The sequence below is a fragment of the Mastacembelus armatus genome, chromosome 21 (genome assembly GCF_900324485.2).
Source record: "Mastacembelus armatus chromosome 21, fMasArm1.2, whole genome shotgun sequence".
Classification (NCBI taxonomy): Eukaryota; Metazoa; Chordata; class Actinopteri; order Synbranchiformes; family Mastacembelidae; genus Mastacembelus; species Mastacembelus armatus.
Genome location: NC_046653.1, coordinates 17,012,162 through 17,030,823, shown reverse-complemented (window position 1 = coordinate 17,030,823; position 18,662 = coordinate 17,012,162). Strand labels below are relative to the sequence as shown.

General features: G+C 40.9%; 1 protein-coding gene across 1 annotated transcript; it reads right to left on the bottom strand.

Moving 5' to 3' along the window:
* Positions 1-867: 867 nt before the first annotated feature.
* sik1 (salt-inducible kinase 1) lies at positions 868-11,110 on the bottom strand. Its single transcript, XM_026295802.2, has 14 exons — positions 10,862-11,110; positions 10,133-10,329; positions 9,895-10,011; positions 7,069-7,132; positions 6,790-6,951; positions 6,140-6,264; positions 5,913-6,036; positions 5,579-5,799; positions 5,169-5,318; positions 4,962-5,072; positions 4,621-4,846; positions 4,278-4,532; positions 3,990-4,179; positions 868-3,624 (listed from the first exon to the last, which is right to left on the bottom strand). The coding sequence occupies exons 2-14, from the start codon at positions 10,283-10,285 to the stop codon at positions 3,129-3,131; spliced, it is 2,394 nt and encodes a 797-aa protein (XP_026151587.1). The 5' UTR covers positions 10,286-10,329; positions 10,862-11,110; the 3' UTR covers positions 868-3,128.
* Between the last annotated feature and the right edge of the window lie 7,552 nt (positions 11,111-18,662).

The following is an 18,662-nucleotide window of genomic DNA, read 5'->3' as shown; positions in this document are numbered from 1 at the left end:
GGGGGTCTATGTTAGAGTCAGCAAAGTGACCCCTCATACTTTGAATCTGTGCATGTCGCGTAACCATAAATCAGCACAGGCAGTGAGCCATTCAGTTCAGCAGAAAACTCCATCTCCAAATGGAGTTTAACAATGTTCTTACATTCTTATCTAATGGAGATAATAACTGAGCATAGAGAAGAGAGGAGAGCGGCAGAGATCACTTGGCTCATAGATGGTTTAGCCTCTCATTTTGCTCTTGCGTCATTTGACTCCCACATAGCTTTTGCTGTCAGCCGTCAGACACCTGTCCGTTATGAATAACTGGCCAGTAGGAGGGTCATTGGGGTTCAATGCATTAGCACTGTGCATCACAGCATTATCACAGGATTTCAGTGCATCATCAGTGTTTTTTGTCATCATGTAGTGTAACATATGTTGTAACAGAACGTTTTGTCCTGCAAAGTACTGGATATTAGAGCCAGTATATTCTGCTTCTGTAATATCTATATAAAGACTTGAAATATGAAGTACTAGTTCTCACTTTTGCAAATAAATCCAAGATAAAATAACTGTAATTTGGAGCTGCCTATTTTGAAATGATTAAATGATTAATTAGGATTTAAGTAATTTATTAGTAAAGTATCTATGAATACATAATGAGGTCTGTGCTGCACCAGAAATATGACTACCTATTTTGTCGCTGATGATAATGAGCAATACTAACACATATTTATACATTACTATAAAGATGGTTTAAAAGACTCAGGCAAACTTGAGAATGAAACAAAAAATAATTAAAAGTATGAATTACAAAAGACTTAAAGCTCATTTATTTACTAAGGAAACAGGAAAAATGTTCATGTTAAAAATTCAAACCACAGCCACTTCAGGGAGTGAACTTTATTCAAATAAATAGACACATAAATAATCTTGCACAGTCTTTAACATTTTCTCTCTTCCTTCCTTTTTTCTTCTCTGCCTTCTCTCCACACACACATACACACACACACAGTCACACACAGACATGCACGTGCTCACATAGTCAAGTAACAAATAACAAAGGATAACAAAGAAAAAACATGAAATACTTTTCCAGCGTTTATCAGAAGGGTCATCTTGCAGATTCGCATCACATCAAGAGTCTTAGTGTTTCCATAGTTTTGTGAAGAAACCAAAAATGGTAGTAAGAATTAGGAATAAAGTGCAATTCTTGCTTCTGTTGACACTGCAAGTTGAAAGGTCAAAGAAGGTATCAAAAGGGGCTTCTCACTGAATGGCCAGTATTGGAGCCATACAACTTTATTTCTTCAGTGTAGCAATCAGAGCTGGAGACCTCTGATTGAGGGTTCAGAGAAAGGCACAGATGTTGGTGTAACCAACAAAACATTGTTGGTTGGAATTATCAACACTGCATGTTTCCAATGTAGAACTATGTTTGGAAAAACACTCCATCTCTATAAGATGTTTCACAGATATGAGAAAACTAGTTAAGCTTATAGTATTCCTCTCGCAATATTCTTGCAGCTTTTTTAATGCATCATCTGCACAAATATGCTGGCTTGTTGCAGGTCATTTCTACCTACTTCTAGCCACTTGTGGACAACTGAAGAAAGTTCACCTTCCAGCAGGTATTGCTATGTTCAGCTTTTTTTTTCTTCGTTTTTTTCCTAGAAAAGTACAAAAATGAATACCACCACGGTCCTCATTGTAACAGCTAAAGACATTAACACATGTAGCATTACGATTCGGTGGCAGTGGGAGTTTTTCTCAGAGCAAAAACTTAGGAGATCATGTGAAAATGTTAGCCAACCACCATGCTACATTTTGGGACAGCATTCAAAGTGAAAACTCAGTAGTGTATCTGTAATAGATCACTCATCTGTTGTGCTGTTCATTCTTTGGTAAAACCCAAATTTTTCCTTTCAGTTAAAGAACGACATGCATGCTGTGTGAAGGTACAGCATTTTGAAATGCCTTCAGTGTCTCCTTTCGATTTCTACAGTATCATGTTATGTTATATAACTAGTACCGGTTCTAGTCAGCTAGCTAGCACAGCAAAGTCAAACAGACACATTAAAAACAAAAGCCTCAGGCAAATATGCATGTAAAATCTGACCATCCTATGTAGAGCCTCATCTTTCCTTTCTATTTCAATGTGAAATACTGCACTGTTCCCACAGTCTTTGTTCTGTCTATTTGAAGAATGTCATTCCTCCTATGGGATTATTTTTCTCTTTCCCAAATCTTGCCTGAGGAGGTAGGAAAGCATCTAACAAGAAGGTGCTTATCAAATGAAGAGAATGTGGATCAATACATCCACATATGTGAGGTTCTACCAAGCTGACTGATGTACCTATTGTGCTTTGCTCAATCAGTGACACTTGCTTTCTTTAGTTTTGGCTGGTGAGGATGTAGCAGTCTCTTTGCAGCTTGAGGTAAAAGCAACATTTGCGTAGCTATACTAAACTTGCACCGAAGCAAAAAAAAAAAAAGAAAAAAAGAAAAAAGAAAATACAAAAAAAAGTCAGTTTCCATAAGAATCGAAATCAACTCTTCAAACGCTCGTAAGCTTAGTGCACTGCTACAGAGAAATGACCCTAGAAAAGCAAGTGGGAAAAATAAATAAAAAAAAAAAAAAGAATTTTGGTCTTTTGTCCAGTCAAGTGAAAAACACTGAGAACATGACATAAATGGTGACTAAAAAAAGAATGAGGAAGACTGAGCCTTCCTGTTTTCAAACAATGAAAAAAAAAAAAAAAACTAAGTTAACAGCATAAGAACTTTCAATAGATTATAACGTCAGCTCTCATTTCATTCAAGTTGAGTCCATCAGGGAGCTGGATGAGAGTCTTTCAGTCTATTATTGCTTCTCTGGCTGTATGATACGGATTTTTCACCTCATCCAGAGTTTGGTTATTGCTAAAGTCTTTAGCTTATATGATATCAAAAGCATACATACAACATACAGACATGTTTAGCACGTGTACCGCATGTTGTTAAATAAAGTGTCAATTTGTTTCTTGCATCTGCTTTTTTGTTGTCTGCCCCCACTTCTGCTCTCTTTTCTTCTAGGCTCAAAATCAAGTCATTTTTGCTCTAAGCATCTTCCACAGAGAAAACAATTGTTGGTCTTAATGGCTGATGATTTACTTCACCATCACACAGCTGCTGAGCTGCTGCCCGGCCAGACCTAACTCTTGCATGTCAGGATCCGTGCTGGATGATGTGTCTATGCTCCACATCGTTGGTTTGGACAGGATAGGGAAGGTGCCCTGTGTTGCAAACTGAGGCTGCTGTTGGACACTGGACTGTGTTGGAGAGTGTGGTTGCTGGCTGATGTGCAGATGGGCCTCAAGAAGGTAAGCAGCAGAGGCTACAGGAGACAGAGAGGAGGCATAGCAGGATGAGGAACAGCCAGAAGAGGAAGTCTTGAGGGACTGCTGCCAGGGGCTGTGCATTAGACCCACTGAAGCTTGCTGAGGAGGCAGGGAGGAGCTGTCAAACATGGAGGAGGAAGCGAACACAGCAGTAGGCGGAGGAGAGGGTGACTGCTGCTGGGCCAGAAAACACAGGGGGTTTTGGGTAGGTCCAGTCTGAGCAGCTTGGACCTGAGGCTGGGGTTGATGCTGGATCTGTAACATCCTGGAATAAAGATAAAGTGCATCAGACTTTGTACTGTATGTCCTTCAAAGTTGACTGAAAGACTGATACTGTGAGCACACTTCATTAAAAATTAAGACTACATTAGATGATTAGAGGTTTTCAGTTTGTCCTATAGTTGATTTCTTAGTGGGTTTGTAGACTTTTACTTGCAGTGCACAATAGGATGCTTTGATTCTGATTTTTGACCTGAATTGTACAATTCACCTCATGCAGTATCTTTGAATTACATCTGTCTCTGAATCTCTCCTGCTTTCCTTTACAAATTACAAACAACATTTCTGTTCTATATGATCTAATATGTGGAATTTACTAACAGTGTGCCTTCCTGTAACAGTGTATCTCACCTCTGCTGGTGCAGCACCTCCTCCAACATGGTGCGGTGCTCAGAGAGGGCTGGACCCAGTGAACCACGGCTACCACGGTTACAGGAGGGTGGAGGAATAACCTGCCTTGTCAGACCCTTGATCTTATTTAATCCCAGAAGCCCTTTAGTGCGCGTGTTTTTCCTTAGCTGCTGGCGGAAAGCTTTGAGGCCTGCAGAAAGGCATGGGAAAGTGTTACACAATACTTCTTTGATCCCACAATGTGACACAGTAGACATGAGAAAAAAGTAGATAGATTAATGACACTACCTTGTGTAAGGGACGTATCAGAAGCTCTACGACCCTCCTGGAAGCTGGCAGCAGGGAGGCTGCTTTGGGCCTGGGGAAGTAGGTGGGAGGAGAGGGCCAGAGGAGTTCTAGTGGGCAGCAAAGCTCCACCTTCAGCCCTGGACGCCAGAAGTGTTGACGTCTCACCCATAGTTGCCTGCAAAGTTGGGGCAGGACTGGATGAAGACTTCAGACAGCTGTCAGATGACGCCCCATCGGAGGGACTGACAACAATACCTATAGGAACAGGACAAGTAAGACATTAAATTCTGTATATCTGACATGGGAATTATTGTGTGTTTTTAAATAAGTGTGTTATACTTACATGGAGGGTTGCACTGGTGGAAACGGGCAGACACCTCAGCCAGAGTGTGTCTACGGGAGGTGGTTGTAGGAGGAAGTAGAGGCCCAAGAGTTTGTGTTGCCTCCTCCTCTTCCAGGTCTCTGGGTCGCACCTCTTCGCTGATGCTCGTCTCCAGCAGGCTGTTGGGCGAAATGGAGCGATTCCAGAGCAATCTGTTCAGGCTGGCCTCCACTGGAAACACTACACGCTGAAAGAGGGGAAGACAGACTGTTAACCACTGACTGTCAGAGGACACAAGGGATTAAATCTCCTGGCCTCTAAGCTGCTGAATGCTGTCAACTTTTACATATCAATCTTTTTACCTGGAACAATCCACCTTGATCACACTCTATCTCTGAGTAAACAGGTGTAGTGTTTTTGGATGGAACTGAAAATGGTGTAGTCCTGAAGCTGTCTTTGGACTCCATAATCACCTAGAAGAAAGCAGAAAAAACACAGAATGTTAGACTTTAAGCAGAAGGTGCAAATTGGGTCAGTTTCAGCTTGGTACATCCAGCAGGGGTACTCACCTCTGGGCTGGTGGAGTCAGGGGCACCTCTCGGTCTCTGGCTCCAGGTTCCACACTGGCGGCTCAGCTGCTGGGCGCGATGCTCTCTCACTCTCTCCAGCAGCAGGTAGTAGATAGCAGAGAAGTGATTGTAGCTGCTGCTCTGCAGAGACTGAGGAAGGACAGAAAGAAGTAGATTAGTCGTTTTACCTTCGATAGCAGTTTATTCTGTTCATATGTATCCATTCCCCTTTTTATAGATTATTTATCTCATCTTTATGTGCTTTTATAAAATAACAGTAACATATCTCTATAAATATAGTTTTGTTGGTGCGAACATAAGAAGAAACTGCCCCAGTGCAAGAAGCAAATTACAAAGTGTGAATTTTCGGCTGTACATTTTTATATATTCATATATATATTGTTCAGTACCTCAATAGTCCGCTGGCGGTCAATGCCCAGTGTGTTCATGATGCCCAACACAGGTTCACTGTAGTCCCCCAGGTTTGAGTTGTAGTCTGACAGGGAATGGCTGAGGGTCTGATGGGCAGCTGTTGGGTCCGCCAGCATCCAGCGGTGCTGCTTGATTTGGGCTACACTGATCCTCTTGGCTGGGTCCACCACCAACATCTTACGGATCAGATTTTCACAGTCTGGAGGATGTAAACCAAGAGTGAGTATTGTGAGTGATTTGTATTCAAACTGAAGTGGTAATTAGCAGTAATTGTCATGGTTAAATTAATTGTCATGTGAGGAGAATGGGTACCTTCGGACATGAAGAAAGGGATTCTGAATCGACCCTCTGTGACTCTCTGTCTGAGTGTGGGAAGATTGGGTGCATCAAATGGAAGAGAACCGCAGACGAGTACATAAAGCACCACACCAAGGCTCTGTGAAGAAAATAGCAAAACAAAAAAAAAGTGTTAGCAATGTTTTTAAACTACTAATGTCTATTTGAATCACACCATACATATTTTCTTTGTACAAGCTTACCCAAATGTCCAGCTGAGGCCCCTCATACTCTTTCCCTTCAAACACCTCAGGGGCAGCATAAGGCGGGCTGCCACACCATGTAGACAGAGGCTCCCCTGCATTGTAGAAGTTTCCAAACCCAAAGTCTGCAAGACACAGAGAAGCACAACGATTTTGAAACGCACTGATTTACTCTCCATCCTAATGAGAGGTGGTGATGAAACACAGATTTGTTGCCTTCTTTTAACTACACTGTTATGTAATTTGTCATCATAATGTATGGAGACATTTGTGCACCATATCACATCAAGCTAATGTTACACATTTGTTCTATCTCTGCTCTTAGATTGATATTTCTATTTGCAACACTCTCTGTGTGCTAGAGTCATTTTGTGCGGTTTATGTTAGTCTGGGTAAAATGAGTGAATTAGTCACATTTAATTAGCACACAGACAGAACAGTAACCTAATTAGGATGGTTTCTAATCCTACAAAATCACATACATTTGTCTGGAAAAAATGAATTTGTCTGGACAAAAACAGCATGAAGGTAAACAGAAATGGTTCAGATTCAAAGATTTCTAATAAAATTAATGAACACACGATCTAACATCTGGCACCCTCCTGCTATCAGTAACCATGGTAACAGTAAACAGCATATAGTACACATACCAGCCAGTTTGATATTCATGTTGGCATCCAGCAGCAGGTTCTCAGTTTTTAGGTCACGATGAACAATGTGGTGTCGATGGCAGTAGTCCACTGCTGTAACAATCTGCCAGAACTTCTTTCGTGCCTCATCTTCACTCATACGACCATTTGAGGTCAGGTGGTCTGCAGAGAGACAATATTTTTGCTCAAGTCCATATTTGAGACAGTTCCACCTCAAAAAACTTTTACCTATATTAAATTTTTACAAGTTAAAAAGCTAAATTTGAAAGCTGAACTCACCAAACATCTCTCCATTCTTTGCATACTCTGTTACAATGTACAGCATGTCTTTGGTCTCCATGACCTGAGAGAAAGGTAGAGTAAAAAAGAAATTGGGTTAAAAGCTGCATTTGATGATGAAGAATTTATTTTAGCTGAACAAAATTTGTTCCAGGTTCTCCAGTGGAACCTGTTACAGGCATTTATAGACATTTCTAACCACAAAAATCCCCATCTCATAGTTCTCTACTTGTTCCAGTTGAACAAAACACCAACACTCTGTCGTTCCATGCTATGTCCTGTTGCATAAGCCAGCCTTCAGTGACTTCTTGCATGCATTTATATAATGTTTTCATTTTTGCACACAAACATAAGCCCAAAAGGGGAATACACAACATTCACATGCAGACAAACAAGTATCTAATGCTTGGAAATGATTTCCCTGCGGCTGTCACTAGTTGGCATGAGATAATGGTGTTGAATTTCAAGCTACCCTTATCTTTTATTTTCTTGGAAACAGAGAGACAGATTCACATGGGTTGTTCACATGTGTCCTGCCTAATGTGTCATAAACACCGTAAGGGCAATCTCTATTGCCCAGCACAACACCATGGGCTTGGAAGATACAGTTCCCAATCCTTTCCTGGGGCTCATCGAAAGCCTCCATTTCCCAGGAGAGCCCTCTGGGACAAAGCAGCTGAGCTAAAAGGTTGCACAACAAAGCAAGTTTTGATAAATGACAAAGCCCTGTCAGGATAATGCTGCCAGCCAACTGTGAATTAAATGTCACTAAATTCCACTGAATAGCGGAGGGTAATGCTTTTGAGCCACCAGACCCTTTAGAAAACCAGGCAGAGAATGATCCAATTCACAGATGCCTCCAAGCGGAGAGTAGCCTTTATCTGTGAGATAGGGCAGCTCTCTGGGGCTCTGTCACCTCAAGGTGCAGCTGACGTCAGGACTCTGATGAAAAAACATGGCATATGAAAGCCCACCACCTCCAGACGTAAGATTAACCCCTTAACGCATCCATTTTGGCATAAAAAAGCTTTAAGGTAATTTGAGCCGTGTAATACTGGCTAAATATTTGCCTTTTTTTTTACACCTGCACCTCTCCATGAAATAGTAATATTTTAGAAGCTTTGTGCATCATATTTATCATTTAGGATTTCCAGTACCATTTAAAATAAATATATGAGTTTGTACAATTTTAGGCTTTACAGAGAGCAGATCAGCAGACTTGGAATTAACTGGTGGGAGAGGGGTTTTAAAAGGATAAGTATGTGATCGAGACAAGGTAAAAAAAAAAGGATCAGTTAATGAGTCAGTGATTATTGAATGATAGGGAAAACATGTTTTTGTTCCCAGAATGAAAACAGCAGCTGATTTATTAGGCCAGAGGTGTCAGACACTCCCCCAAATAACCACACTAACACTAAGAGGCTATAATCCTCAGATCACAAGATGGTCTTATGCTGCCACTCTCCTTCTACAGGAAGGAAGGACAGAGGCAGTGGTGGTAAAGAAGGGTCCTTACCATCACTGAGTGCCAAGCATCTGACTAGCATCCCAAGGGCATGGGACCAAGGATGCATCACATTCAGGATGCAGACAGAGATCCTGAATATTAGACTACTGAGTTAAGATATGTAAATACATTTTTATAGTTTACCACCTTACTCTAGCATAAAATCTGTGTATCCTGACATGATAAACAGTTTTCATATCTAATTGCACATGTTACATGTAACCTAAATATGTCAATAGCATATAATTTTACTAATTGAGCTCTATGCAAAGAACATTTAAACTTTAACAGGGTGAGATAAATCCATATCGTTTTCATTCAACAATTTAGTCTGTTTCACGCGTCATATCTTAAACAACATGGTATATTACAGTGCATACATGACTGCACAGTAAGCACTGTTCAGCTGCTTAAAGCTGGACAAGGCAATCCTGAAAAAGTACCTAAATAGTGCCAAGCAAAACAAAGGGCAGAAAAGTCCAGAGTAAAAAGAAAAAAAAGAAAGGGCATGGTGTGTTTATGTGCTTGTTTGCGTGGGTGTGTGTTTGTGTGGTGGTTGCCAGACGCGTGCCATGGTGCTCGCAAGGCCAGCTGAGGGGAAAAAAGCGGCTTCTTTCTACTAAGTCTTCAATTTGATTAGAGGTAAATCGGTGCTTTGTGGGGTGGCCTTCACGTGAAGCACAGACACATTGCAGTTGGCTTTAAACATGCTAATTGGGCTTAATGGTCAGACCTGTGCGCACATCTCTAACCAGTCCTCTCCTGACTGCTCCTGTTCCCATATTTCTGCAACCACTTCTATGATTACATAACTGAAAACATCTTAGAAATGCATTGTTCTCAACAAAGACTGGTACCCATGATTATTGTTTACCTGTCTCTCCCTCTCTTCTTTAATACACACATGCACATACATACACAGAGGTCAAAAGGGATTGCACTAATACGGTTGTGCTGTACTTATGATTCAATGTGCTCTGACAGTCAGCAGCACTCCACAAACTGGTACAAACCACTTAGATAGCAAATGCCTCTTATTCTTGCTCCACACAATGGCCCTACTGCAGCCACATATCAACAACAATGAAGCTCAATGCTCTGCACCAGAACGTTGTTATAGAGAGATAATTAATTCCCAGATTCATACATGTGTTCAGACTAGCTCTCTGCACATCGAGCTGTCACAGATCAGGCTACACAGTCAGTGCTTAGTGACACTGAATCTGTAACACAGGCTGAATAAAACGCATACACCATTCTGCACACATGCAGACATGCACATGCAGCAGCACTGCAGGATAATGAAAGATAATACATACCTGGTACAGTTTGATGATATGTGGGTGGTTTAGCAGCTTCATAATCTGCACTTCTCTATAGATTTTCTCCAGGTTGGATGGGTTTAGTCTGGTTTTATCAATGATCTTAATGGCCACCTGGAAAAAAAACAGAAAAAATGGTTAGTTGGTAAATAAAAAATCATTTTAAATACATGTGAATTTTGCACTGTCAAATAACTGCTAATGCAAATACACAATTAGGAGAGGAGCTCCTGACCTGCGTTTTGGTCACTTTATGTTTGGCCAGCTTCACCACTGCAAAGTTTCCTTTCCCCAGGGTGCGGATGATCTCGTAGAAGCCAACCTGCAGTGGCCTTCCCTGGGCAGGACTTGACTGAGCTGCAGGGTTGTTCTCTGTCATGATCACCATAGTGCACCACCAGTCTGGAGTTAGGGATAAATTAAGGCTTGTACCTGCAGAAACAGAGTTATATATTATATATTCTATTTATACTGAATTTATTGAACCTCAACTTGCGTATTATATTTTACTTAAAATTACATTTATTTGTCCAAATGAACCTATGTATAACGTGCCGCTACACCTATATACATGTGGGCTATCTAAGATGCAGATACCTTTGTATAACAAAAGAGTTCAGTATGAGCTTAATTAGAAAAGCAAGGTGCTATATAAATGTTTGTAACAGTGTAAAAATAATTTCATAAATGCGTTGTAATTATTGTATAAATGCGCAATCCGGTTCCAAACATTGGTCGAAAACTGACAAACTACGTCTTCTTAATGTTTAACCATAAAGCTACGATATTGTGTTGTTTTATAGTTAAACAGAACTTACTGAACAGAAGGTAAAAAAAAACAAAGAGGAGAAAATGGATCGGCTAAGACCCAAGGACACATAAAGCTTTGGGCTGGGTTAGAAAATTACAAATGACTGTATATGAAACATTAACCCTAAAATGTGAGTAAAAACTCCAGTCTTACCTTAAAAAGTGCACATAAACCACCTCCTCTCGCGATTCAGACAGGTCTCAGAGGAAGCATAAACCATTCCACAACCAGGGCGGTCTATCAGCAACACAGCAAAGAGGAAAAACTGTAGAAAACACGCGCGTTGCGACTTTTCCCTCACGCCTTTACTCAGACTTTTTACAAGTCCTCGGGCCCAGGACTATTCTGTGGCCGGTGTGTGCCTGTGCGCTCTACCGGAATGCAGAGCGGAGGGCTTCGGCACTCACAGGGGGAACTCCTCCTCCGCCTCCTCCCTCCGCCATAACAAATTGATACCCACCTTATTAACGTCACACCCGCGTCAGAGCTCCGAGCTGGGTGCAAGGCAAGGCCGGACCCGAGGTTGCCCGGCAACCGCGCGGCTCGAGCGCATGGTGACGCGAGTGCTGATGGAGGGGTTGCTTAGAGATGGGGACGGTGACGTCAGTCGTAGAGATGTGCCACCACGTGATGTTTCCTTCTGCCGGGCTGCTGCTCGCGGGCAGACTCGCTCTCGCTCCACACAACGGCTGCGCGCGCGGCTCCGCTGGAACAGAAACGGAAAAGAGCGGGTGACAACAGTTGTTATTGTTTTCTGAGAAAAGCTGTTCGCTCCAGCCTCTCCTCACTGTAGCCCACTGTTTCTGTTAAAGAAAGACAAAAATAAACATAAACAGTAATTGTGGCGTGTGAAGTTGAGTCTTCCAATTGTATGACGGTGTAAATATTTTTGCTCTGACGTAGTGGGGTAAGATTGTGCAGAAAGAGGGAAGAATGGATTCCACTAAATACCCCAAAATTCAAAAATGCAAACAACATGTAGTGAATCAAGGAAATGAAATTGAAACCAAACTGGTTTCTAGTAGAGGACAACGATCCAGATCAAGGCCAACAGTGCATTGACATTTGAAGAGCACCTCATTTTGAATGTGTTTGCTACAGGGGCTGAATTTCTTTCTTTTCAAATAATTAAACAATCAAATATGCAATTTGCCCAGAAAGTGCTCTGTTCTATTCCATTAGAGAAATACATTGCATTGATTGGTATTCTTGTCCTTTTCATTGTGTGGTTATATCATGAGAGACAAAAAAACAGTCTGGCCCTACATTTTGCATGTTGATGTTGATATGTTTATGTCTGTAAGGGAATCCTGTAAAAAAGGGCACATTGAAGATACCATTGTAGTCAGCACTTATGGCCACAGTGGCCACTGTTCAGCAAATGCTGTTATTTAAGACAGTCCATGAAAGGCAAGTGGAAGGTTAAGAAAGACCTATTCATTGATTTAATAACAATTAATAAATATCTTACTAATGCTTGATAGAGCAGTCATCAGAAATGGGTTTTTGGTTGTAAAAAGTCCCTTTGGCTGGTGTTTATCCGTTATATTTGCTCATAATGCAGTTCCAAATGTTGACAATGCATTGATGAATACTCCTGTATTCCTCCTAATAAGACAGCACTCTGAAAAGAGCTCAGAAAGAACGTGGGGCAGAAAAGAGGGTGGCAATGTCATGACACTTAGGGAACATAGCAGGTTGAAGCAATAAAGAAAAGACAAGACAGACAGCGAGAAGAGGGAGGCTGTTACCAAACAATGAGGAAAAGCTGCATTAGAACCACAGTCACACACACATATGTGCAGAAACGGAAACAGTAAGTCCTTGCATTACTCACTGCAGGAAGCACACTGATTCATTAGGTGAACTAGTTCTAGGTGATGTTTGGAAATCAAATATAATACTATAAAAACCTTGTTGTGTATCGGGATGGCTTATGACCCACCATCTTACACTACCAGATGGCCAAACACCTGTCCATATAATTGATGCTTCCAAACTAGTGTCTGAATACTGCTGATTTCCAGCTGGCATACTATGTGTGTTTCTCCTCTAAAGCTTATCTGTGATTTTCCTGTAGAGGTGCCATTTTGATGGGAGAAAATGCAGCCTTGGCTATTAGTTTAATATCAGAGAGCACAGGTTACATCTACTGGTGTGGGAGTGCAAGTTAAAGGGGATATATTCACCCGGGGGGTAATCCAGGAAAAAGAATGACATAAAAAAAAAAAGAAAATATAACTGCAAGCAAACTGCACCTCATTATCAAACAGTTAAGTAGAAAGCATATATATGTAGCAGTGACAAAGTTACACAAAGATGTCTGGACAGCTAGAACAAGCTTCAGATGGTGCTGTAACGTTTCATAGCATGCATAAAATAAAACTCAGTGTAGGTTTATAAAAACACCACACATCGACCTCAGCAGGAAGGCAGCTCTACTCTCCCACAGTTTGAAATGTTAAAGGAATGCAAACTGCATGCAAAATACCCCAGCTGAAAGGTCACGCAATATTTTGATGCACAAAAAAAAAAAAAAAAAAAAACCCACACGGCCCACCATTCTCCTCATCTCACAGTTTTCATAACCAAATGTCTCTACCTGGTGCCATTTGAATATCTGTCTCACTTGCATGTTATAGTTGCGTTTACTCAGTCTAGGCAAAAACAGACACAGTTACATAAACTGTATTTAGTTAAGTCAGACTGTCTCAGCATTAAGTGAGACTTGTCTTAAAAGTGAGTGAGTGAGTAAGTGAGTGAGTATTCTTGGCCGGTATTAAACTGGTAAAGAAATAATGTAGAATATGTTAGCTTTAGCTGTGAGTGCTGACAAATGCCTGTTGTTTTTGCTCCTCAAGGCTGCCAACAACAGGAATAAAGCATCCATTGTCACAGTGGTACTACATTCCCATCATTATAATAATTATTTATAATAATGTCATTCCTTCTCCGATTTGGTTTTGGTTTTCGAAGTTTGATAAATAAGGACATAGATGTGGGGCCAACTAGTGATGGTAGGTCACATATGCTGATAACTTGAGGCTTTTTAGCCTCCAAAGAATTTAATTACTTCAGAAAATGAGAGTGTGCACAGGAGAGTTGGGAAATGTGTTGAATGTGTTGAACGTGAGCCAAACCACATTCAGCACAGACACAACTTCTCATTCCTGGTAATGGCATGAGAACCACCCTCTTTCACTGTCACGCTCACTTTCTGTGTCACACAGACACACTGCATGGCTTCTCATGGTACCAAATGTGTGTCAGAGTCAACCCACAGTCGGCACGCTATGTATGTGCATGTTTATCAAAATGAACTGCTGACAGCACGTTGTTACAGTTACAACATTGGTGCTGCAAAGGTTTGAGTATTTCCTGTGTGCAGAAAAGAAAAAAAATTGCATTCCTGCTACCAGTCAAGGGCAGAATACCCTTGCAAGTAGGTGCAAAGCTGGATGACTGAGCAATTATTATTTTGTCTTCAATAATCATAAGTGGTAACTAAAAACAGGTACAATCCACTGTGCGTTAGAATTGCTGTAACAAAGAAGGAGCCATGAGTGGGTTTGGTCTTTTTTTAGTGTGTTAGTGATACCCTTTTAACAAATGTGGGTGCAAAGGTCAAGCCAAGGGGTATTTCAGCCTCTTTTATCACTTATTTAAATGATGCAGAATAACACTTTCCCCTGTGACAGTAAACAGAAGGTGTTTGACAGAAGTTTGAGTCATACTTCTCACCTGTGGATTTACTGTTTATACGAGTAAACATCCTGTGGTATTTAGGTTGTGGTCTTTTCAGTCATACTTCTTCAAAAAGAACCAAAGATGTGATCCTTTCAAAGCGGAAATCAAAAATTCACTTCTCCTAATCAGGTGTCATGTAATTATGTTTATCTTCAACATCAAATTTATTTTTTAGGTCTATCTGGACTTCAAGGTCAGGGTCACACGTCAGCAGAAAATCCTTTGAAGGTGAGATGTGTGTCTGCAAAACAAGATTAAACCTGACATTGTGGGACAAACCAAATCCAGTCCTTTTAAGATACAGGGACGTCCATAAATCTAGCTAAGACTGAAACTCATCATTAAACACTACAAATGCTGAAACTGAAATGTTACTTTTTACATCCTCACTCATCTGTTGAGGTATAGCATCACTGCGTGACTAAAGGTTTTGTGCTAAAATGCCTCTCACCACTGACTGAGGTGGCATCTGTGTCGTGCTTTGTGTGATACCGTGCTCTCAGAAACATCTGGTGAGCTTGACCTTGTCTTGCCTGAAGAGTGAGCCTCCAAGAGTCAGCCACATGCTGTCACAGGCTTATATTTTTATATTGTTTGATTTGATTACATTACAATTGATTGCAAGTGGCACAAATGCAATGTAAATGTTGAAATATTGGTTGTGGAAGCTGATGTAATTGCTGTGGTAAATATAATAAGATTTGAGAGGATGCAGCAGCTGTATGAGACTCTATGACGCGCTTCAGGATAAGCCAGTTATTATGATTACGCTTTAGTTTCTTAGTTTGGCATTTTAAAATGCTAGCATGTATTAATGAGCACAAAGTACAGCTGAGACTCACGGTCAGTGTCCATGCATATGAATGACTTTATAGAAAAAGCTCACATACACATCATTGATTAACTACCCGGGGTTGATGTTCCACATACTGACCACCATTTGTTTTCTTTTTCACCCTCTGACAGTTTGCGAAAACATTCTTTGTTGGACCATTTGCTGTCATTGTGTCTTGTGGTGGACAGAGGTACCATTCTTTAGTAATTAACACCGGTCTGTCTACACTTATTGACTTTGGCAGGCGAGGGGCCGTCCTTGTGAGCTTGTGCGTCAAAGCTATCATCCAGGAGGGCCAGCACCAGCGGTCCACAAACAAACACTTTCAGTGATGACGACCCTACAGTTCTCTCTCACACACATATTTCAAATTGTTCACTGATTTTAGGGTTCTGTGGTTTGAAGTCCTGTCAGAAGGCTATTTATAAGTGACAATAAGACTTTAGTTTTATATGTTATTTGTTATTTATGTGTTACATGTTTATATATAGGCTGCTGGAAATACACGCCTGAGAGACTGTGATTTACTATATAAAAGCACTGATCACTACACTGATCATCGACTAGATAAGCATTGTGGTGGCTCAAGCCGCGGCAGGGCCAGAAAGCTGAGACATTTTTGAATGGTGTAAATTATTTTCCCAGTGTTTCCACTCATAGAAGGAAGTACAGCATGGACTTACACTCAAAACCACAAATAAGCCAAAATTGTCTGCTATTCAGCTAATAAGCTCAAAGTTTTGTTATTTTTAACTAAGTAAATGTTATGTTATACTATTACCTTGCAGATCATCTGTAAAGATAGCAGAAATACCAGTAGGTTGGCACAGGTTGTGTCTTCTGGTTTGTCTTTGAGCTGCCAGCACAAGGCTGAAAAGACTGGACTGGTAGGCAGTGGTATGGTTTTTTCAGCTACATTTTTTAACCTCCTGGAGACAGCAATAGCAAACAGAAATCAAATCCATGCTATTTAGCAGGAGCCAAGTATATTTATGAGATTTTGCTTGTCAGCCAAAACAAAATCACTGCTCTGGTTATTGATGCAATCAGCAGTTTTGCTAGATTTGTTTATTTACATTAATTCATTTTTTTATACCTGATTATTCCTTAACCAGGGTGGAAGGCTGGGGTACACCCTGGACAGGTCACCAGTCCATCACAGGGCCACATAGAGACAAACAACCTCACACACTCACACTCACTCCTATGGGCAATTTAGAGTCACCAATCAACCTGACATACATGTTTTTGGACTGTGGGAGGAAACCAGAGTACCTGGAGAAAACCCACACAAGCACAGGGAGAACATGCAAACTCCACACAGAAAGGCCCCTGCTGGGTGTCAAACCAGGAACCTTCTTGCTGTGAGGCAACAACGCTAACCACCAAGACACCATGCTGCCCTTGTTTATTTATATGTTTTAGTTAAATTGTTATTTTGGATTTTATTTTTGTGGTGGCTTTGGATCTGTTTTGCCACAGGTTTGTTGATACTTCATGTAATTGTTTTGAGAAGAGAAAATATTGTATTGTCGGTCAAAAATTCACAATATCTCTACTGTGGCTAATTTAAAATACCTGGTGGTAGGTAATACCTGGCCCCTGTAACCAGGATATTTATACTGTCACTCCTGCGGGAAAATAATTCCACTATCTTCTTCTTGACACTTCTAAATATAACTGGGTCATGAACAATTTTCCATGTCGTTGCCTCATAATCTTCTTCTGAACAATATGAAGTGAAAGTGACGCTGAGCGGAGTAATTTATGTTTGTCTAGTAGACTTCAAAGTCAACCTGTGAACTGAAGACACAAGGAAAAGTAAAGTGATCCTCATAAGCACCATTCACCAACAAATTTCTTTACTCACGGTGACTACACAATAATCTGTTTTCATGATCGCCATTCATCAGAGCAACAAAAGGCTTTTCTGCTAAAGAATGCAGTGCATTGTACAATCAGCACAAACGTTGGATACAGTTACCCTGTGGAGTCAGTTATCTCAAGATGTAAATACCTGGCCACAGTTTCTGCACACCAGGTTACACAGAGTTTTTTGAATGCTTGTGTGCGAAAAAGTCCCTCTGGAGACAGAGCTGTGTGCGTCATACCATAAATCAGCTTATTATCCTGGACTGAGGGTGGAATATGAAGGGGATGTGGGGTACCCAGAAAAGGTGATAGCAATCTTGACAGGAGGAAGTGAAATAAAAAATGGATAAAGCCCAGGGATATTTAGAACTCAGTCAGTGGATAAAATTAAAAAACTAGAGAAGGGAAGTAATAGCAAGCATTACACAAAGAAGTGAGACATGACGTGGGGAGGAGAACGTACACAAACCGAAAGAGGATCGTGAAAGACATTAGAAAGAGGTCAGCTCTGAATGGCACAGGATGATGCACCTCTCGCAGTGATTTAGTGATGTAATGCTCTTTATTCGACCACCCCAAATACATGGAGAGTGAATGATTTTTTTTTTTTAAATAGTCTGGGTCACTTTTATTTGTCTTTCCCTCCCCACGTCACACACATACACAGATTTTAAGTGCAGGACAGATACAAATACACACACACACACACACACACACACACACACGCACACACACTGTCTGAACTAACAAGGGATTTACTGAATTGAGCTGCTCATGATGAAATGGATTTGATATATGGGGCAGTGGAAAAACAGTAGGAAGGCAGGACCCGATTAAAATCATGTAGAAAACAAATAAATCCATCAGAACTCCGGCAGACTGCAGGATGTAGCGGGCCTAATGGGGTGAAACTTTGAGAGACCTGTGGTGTGAGAACAACTTCTGAACAAATAAATCTAAGTGTTTACATGCAGATGTTGTTAACAATGTTCATCTCTTTAGCATGTGAGCATGTTATAATTGGCTACACAAAGCGTAACGACATTCATTGCTCAGGTATTTGGTCATAAACCGAAGAACTGGGCAAGAGAAGACGTGTGAGAAGATGTCTGACCTGATGTTAGATGGTGTTAGATGTAAAGTTCAGGGTCAACATTTACTGACTGCAGCAGAGTCACTAGACGATGTCACAGCAGACACAAGGTGTTGCATTCAGACTCCTGTCACTGGTTCAGTGTAGATGAAAGAAACTGGTTAAAATTAAAGAAGGTTAATAAAATTCATCTGGAGAACATGAATATCTGTACAAACATTGCAGTCTCATTGCAGTCTCCAGCAGCATGGCTAAAAAATATACACTACAACATTATGTCTCTAATTCTGGAGATCAATAGCAAATATTAATTGTAGGTGACACTGCAAGAGTCCAGATGGAAAGGGCAAGTTTTATCCCACCAGGTGTTGGTGCATCTTCTGCTTATCTTGCTGCTCAATGGCCAT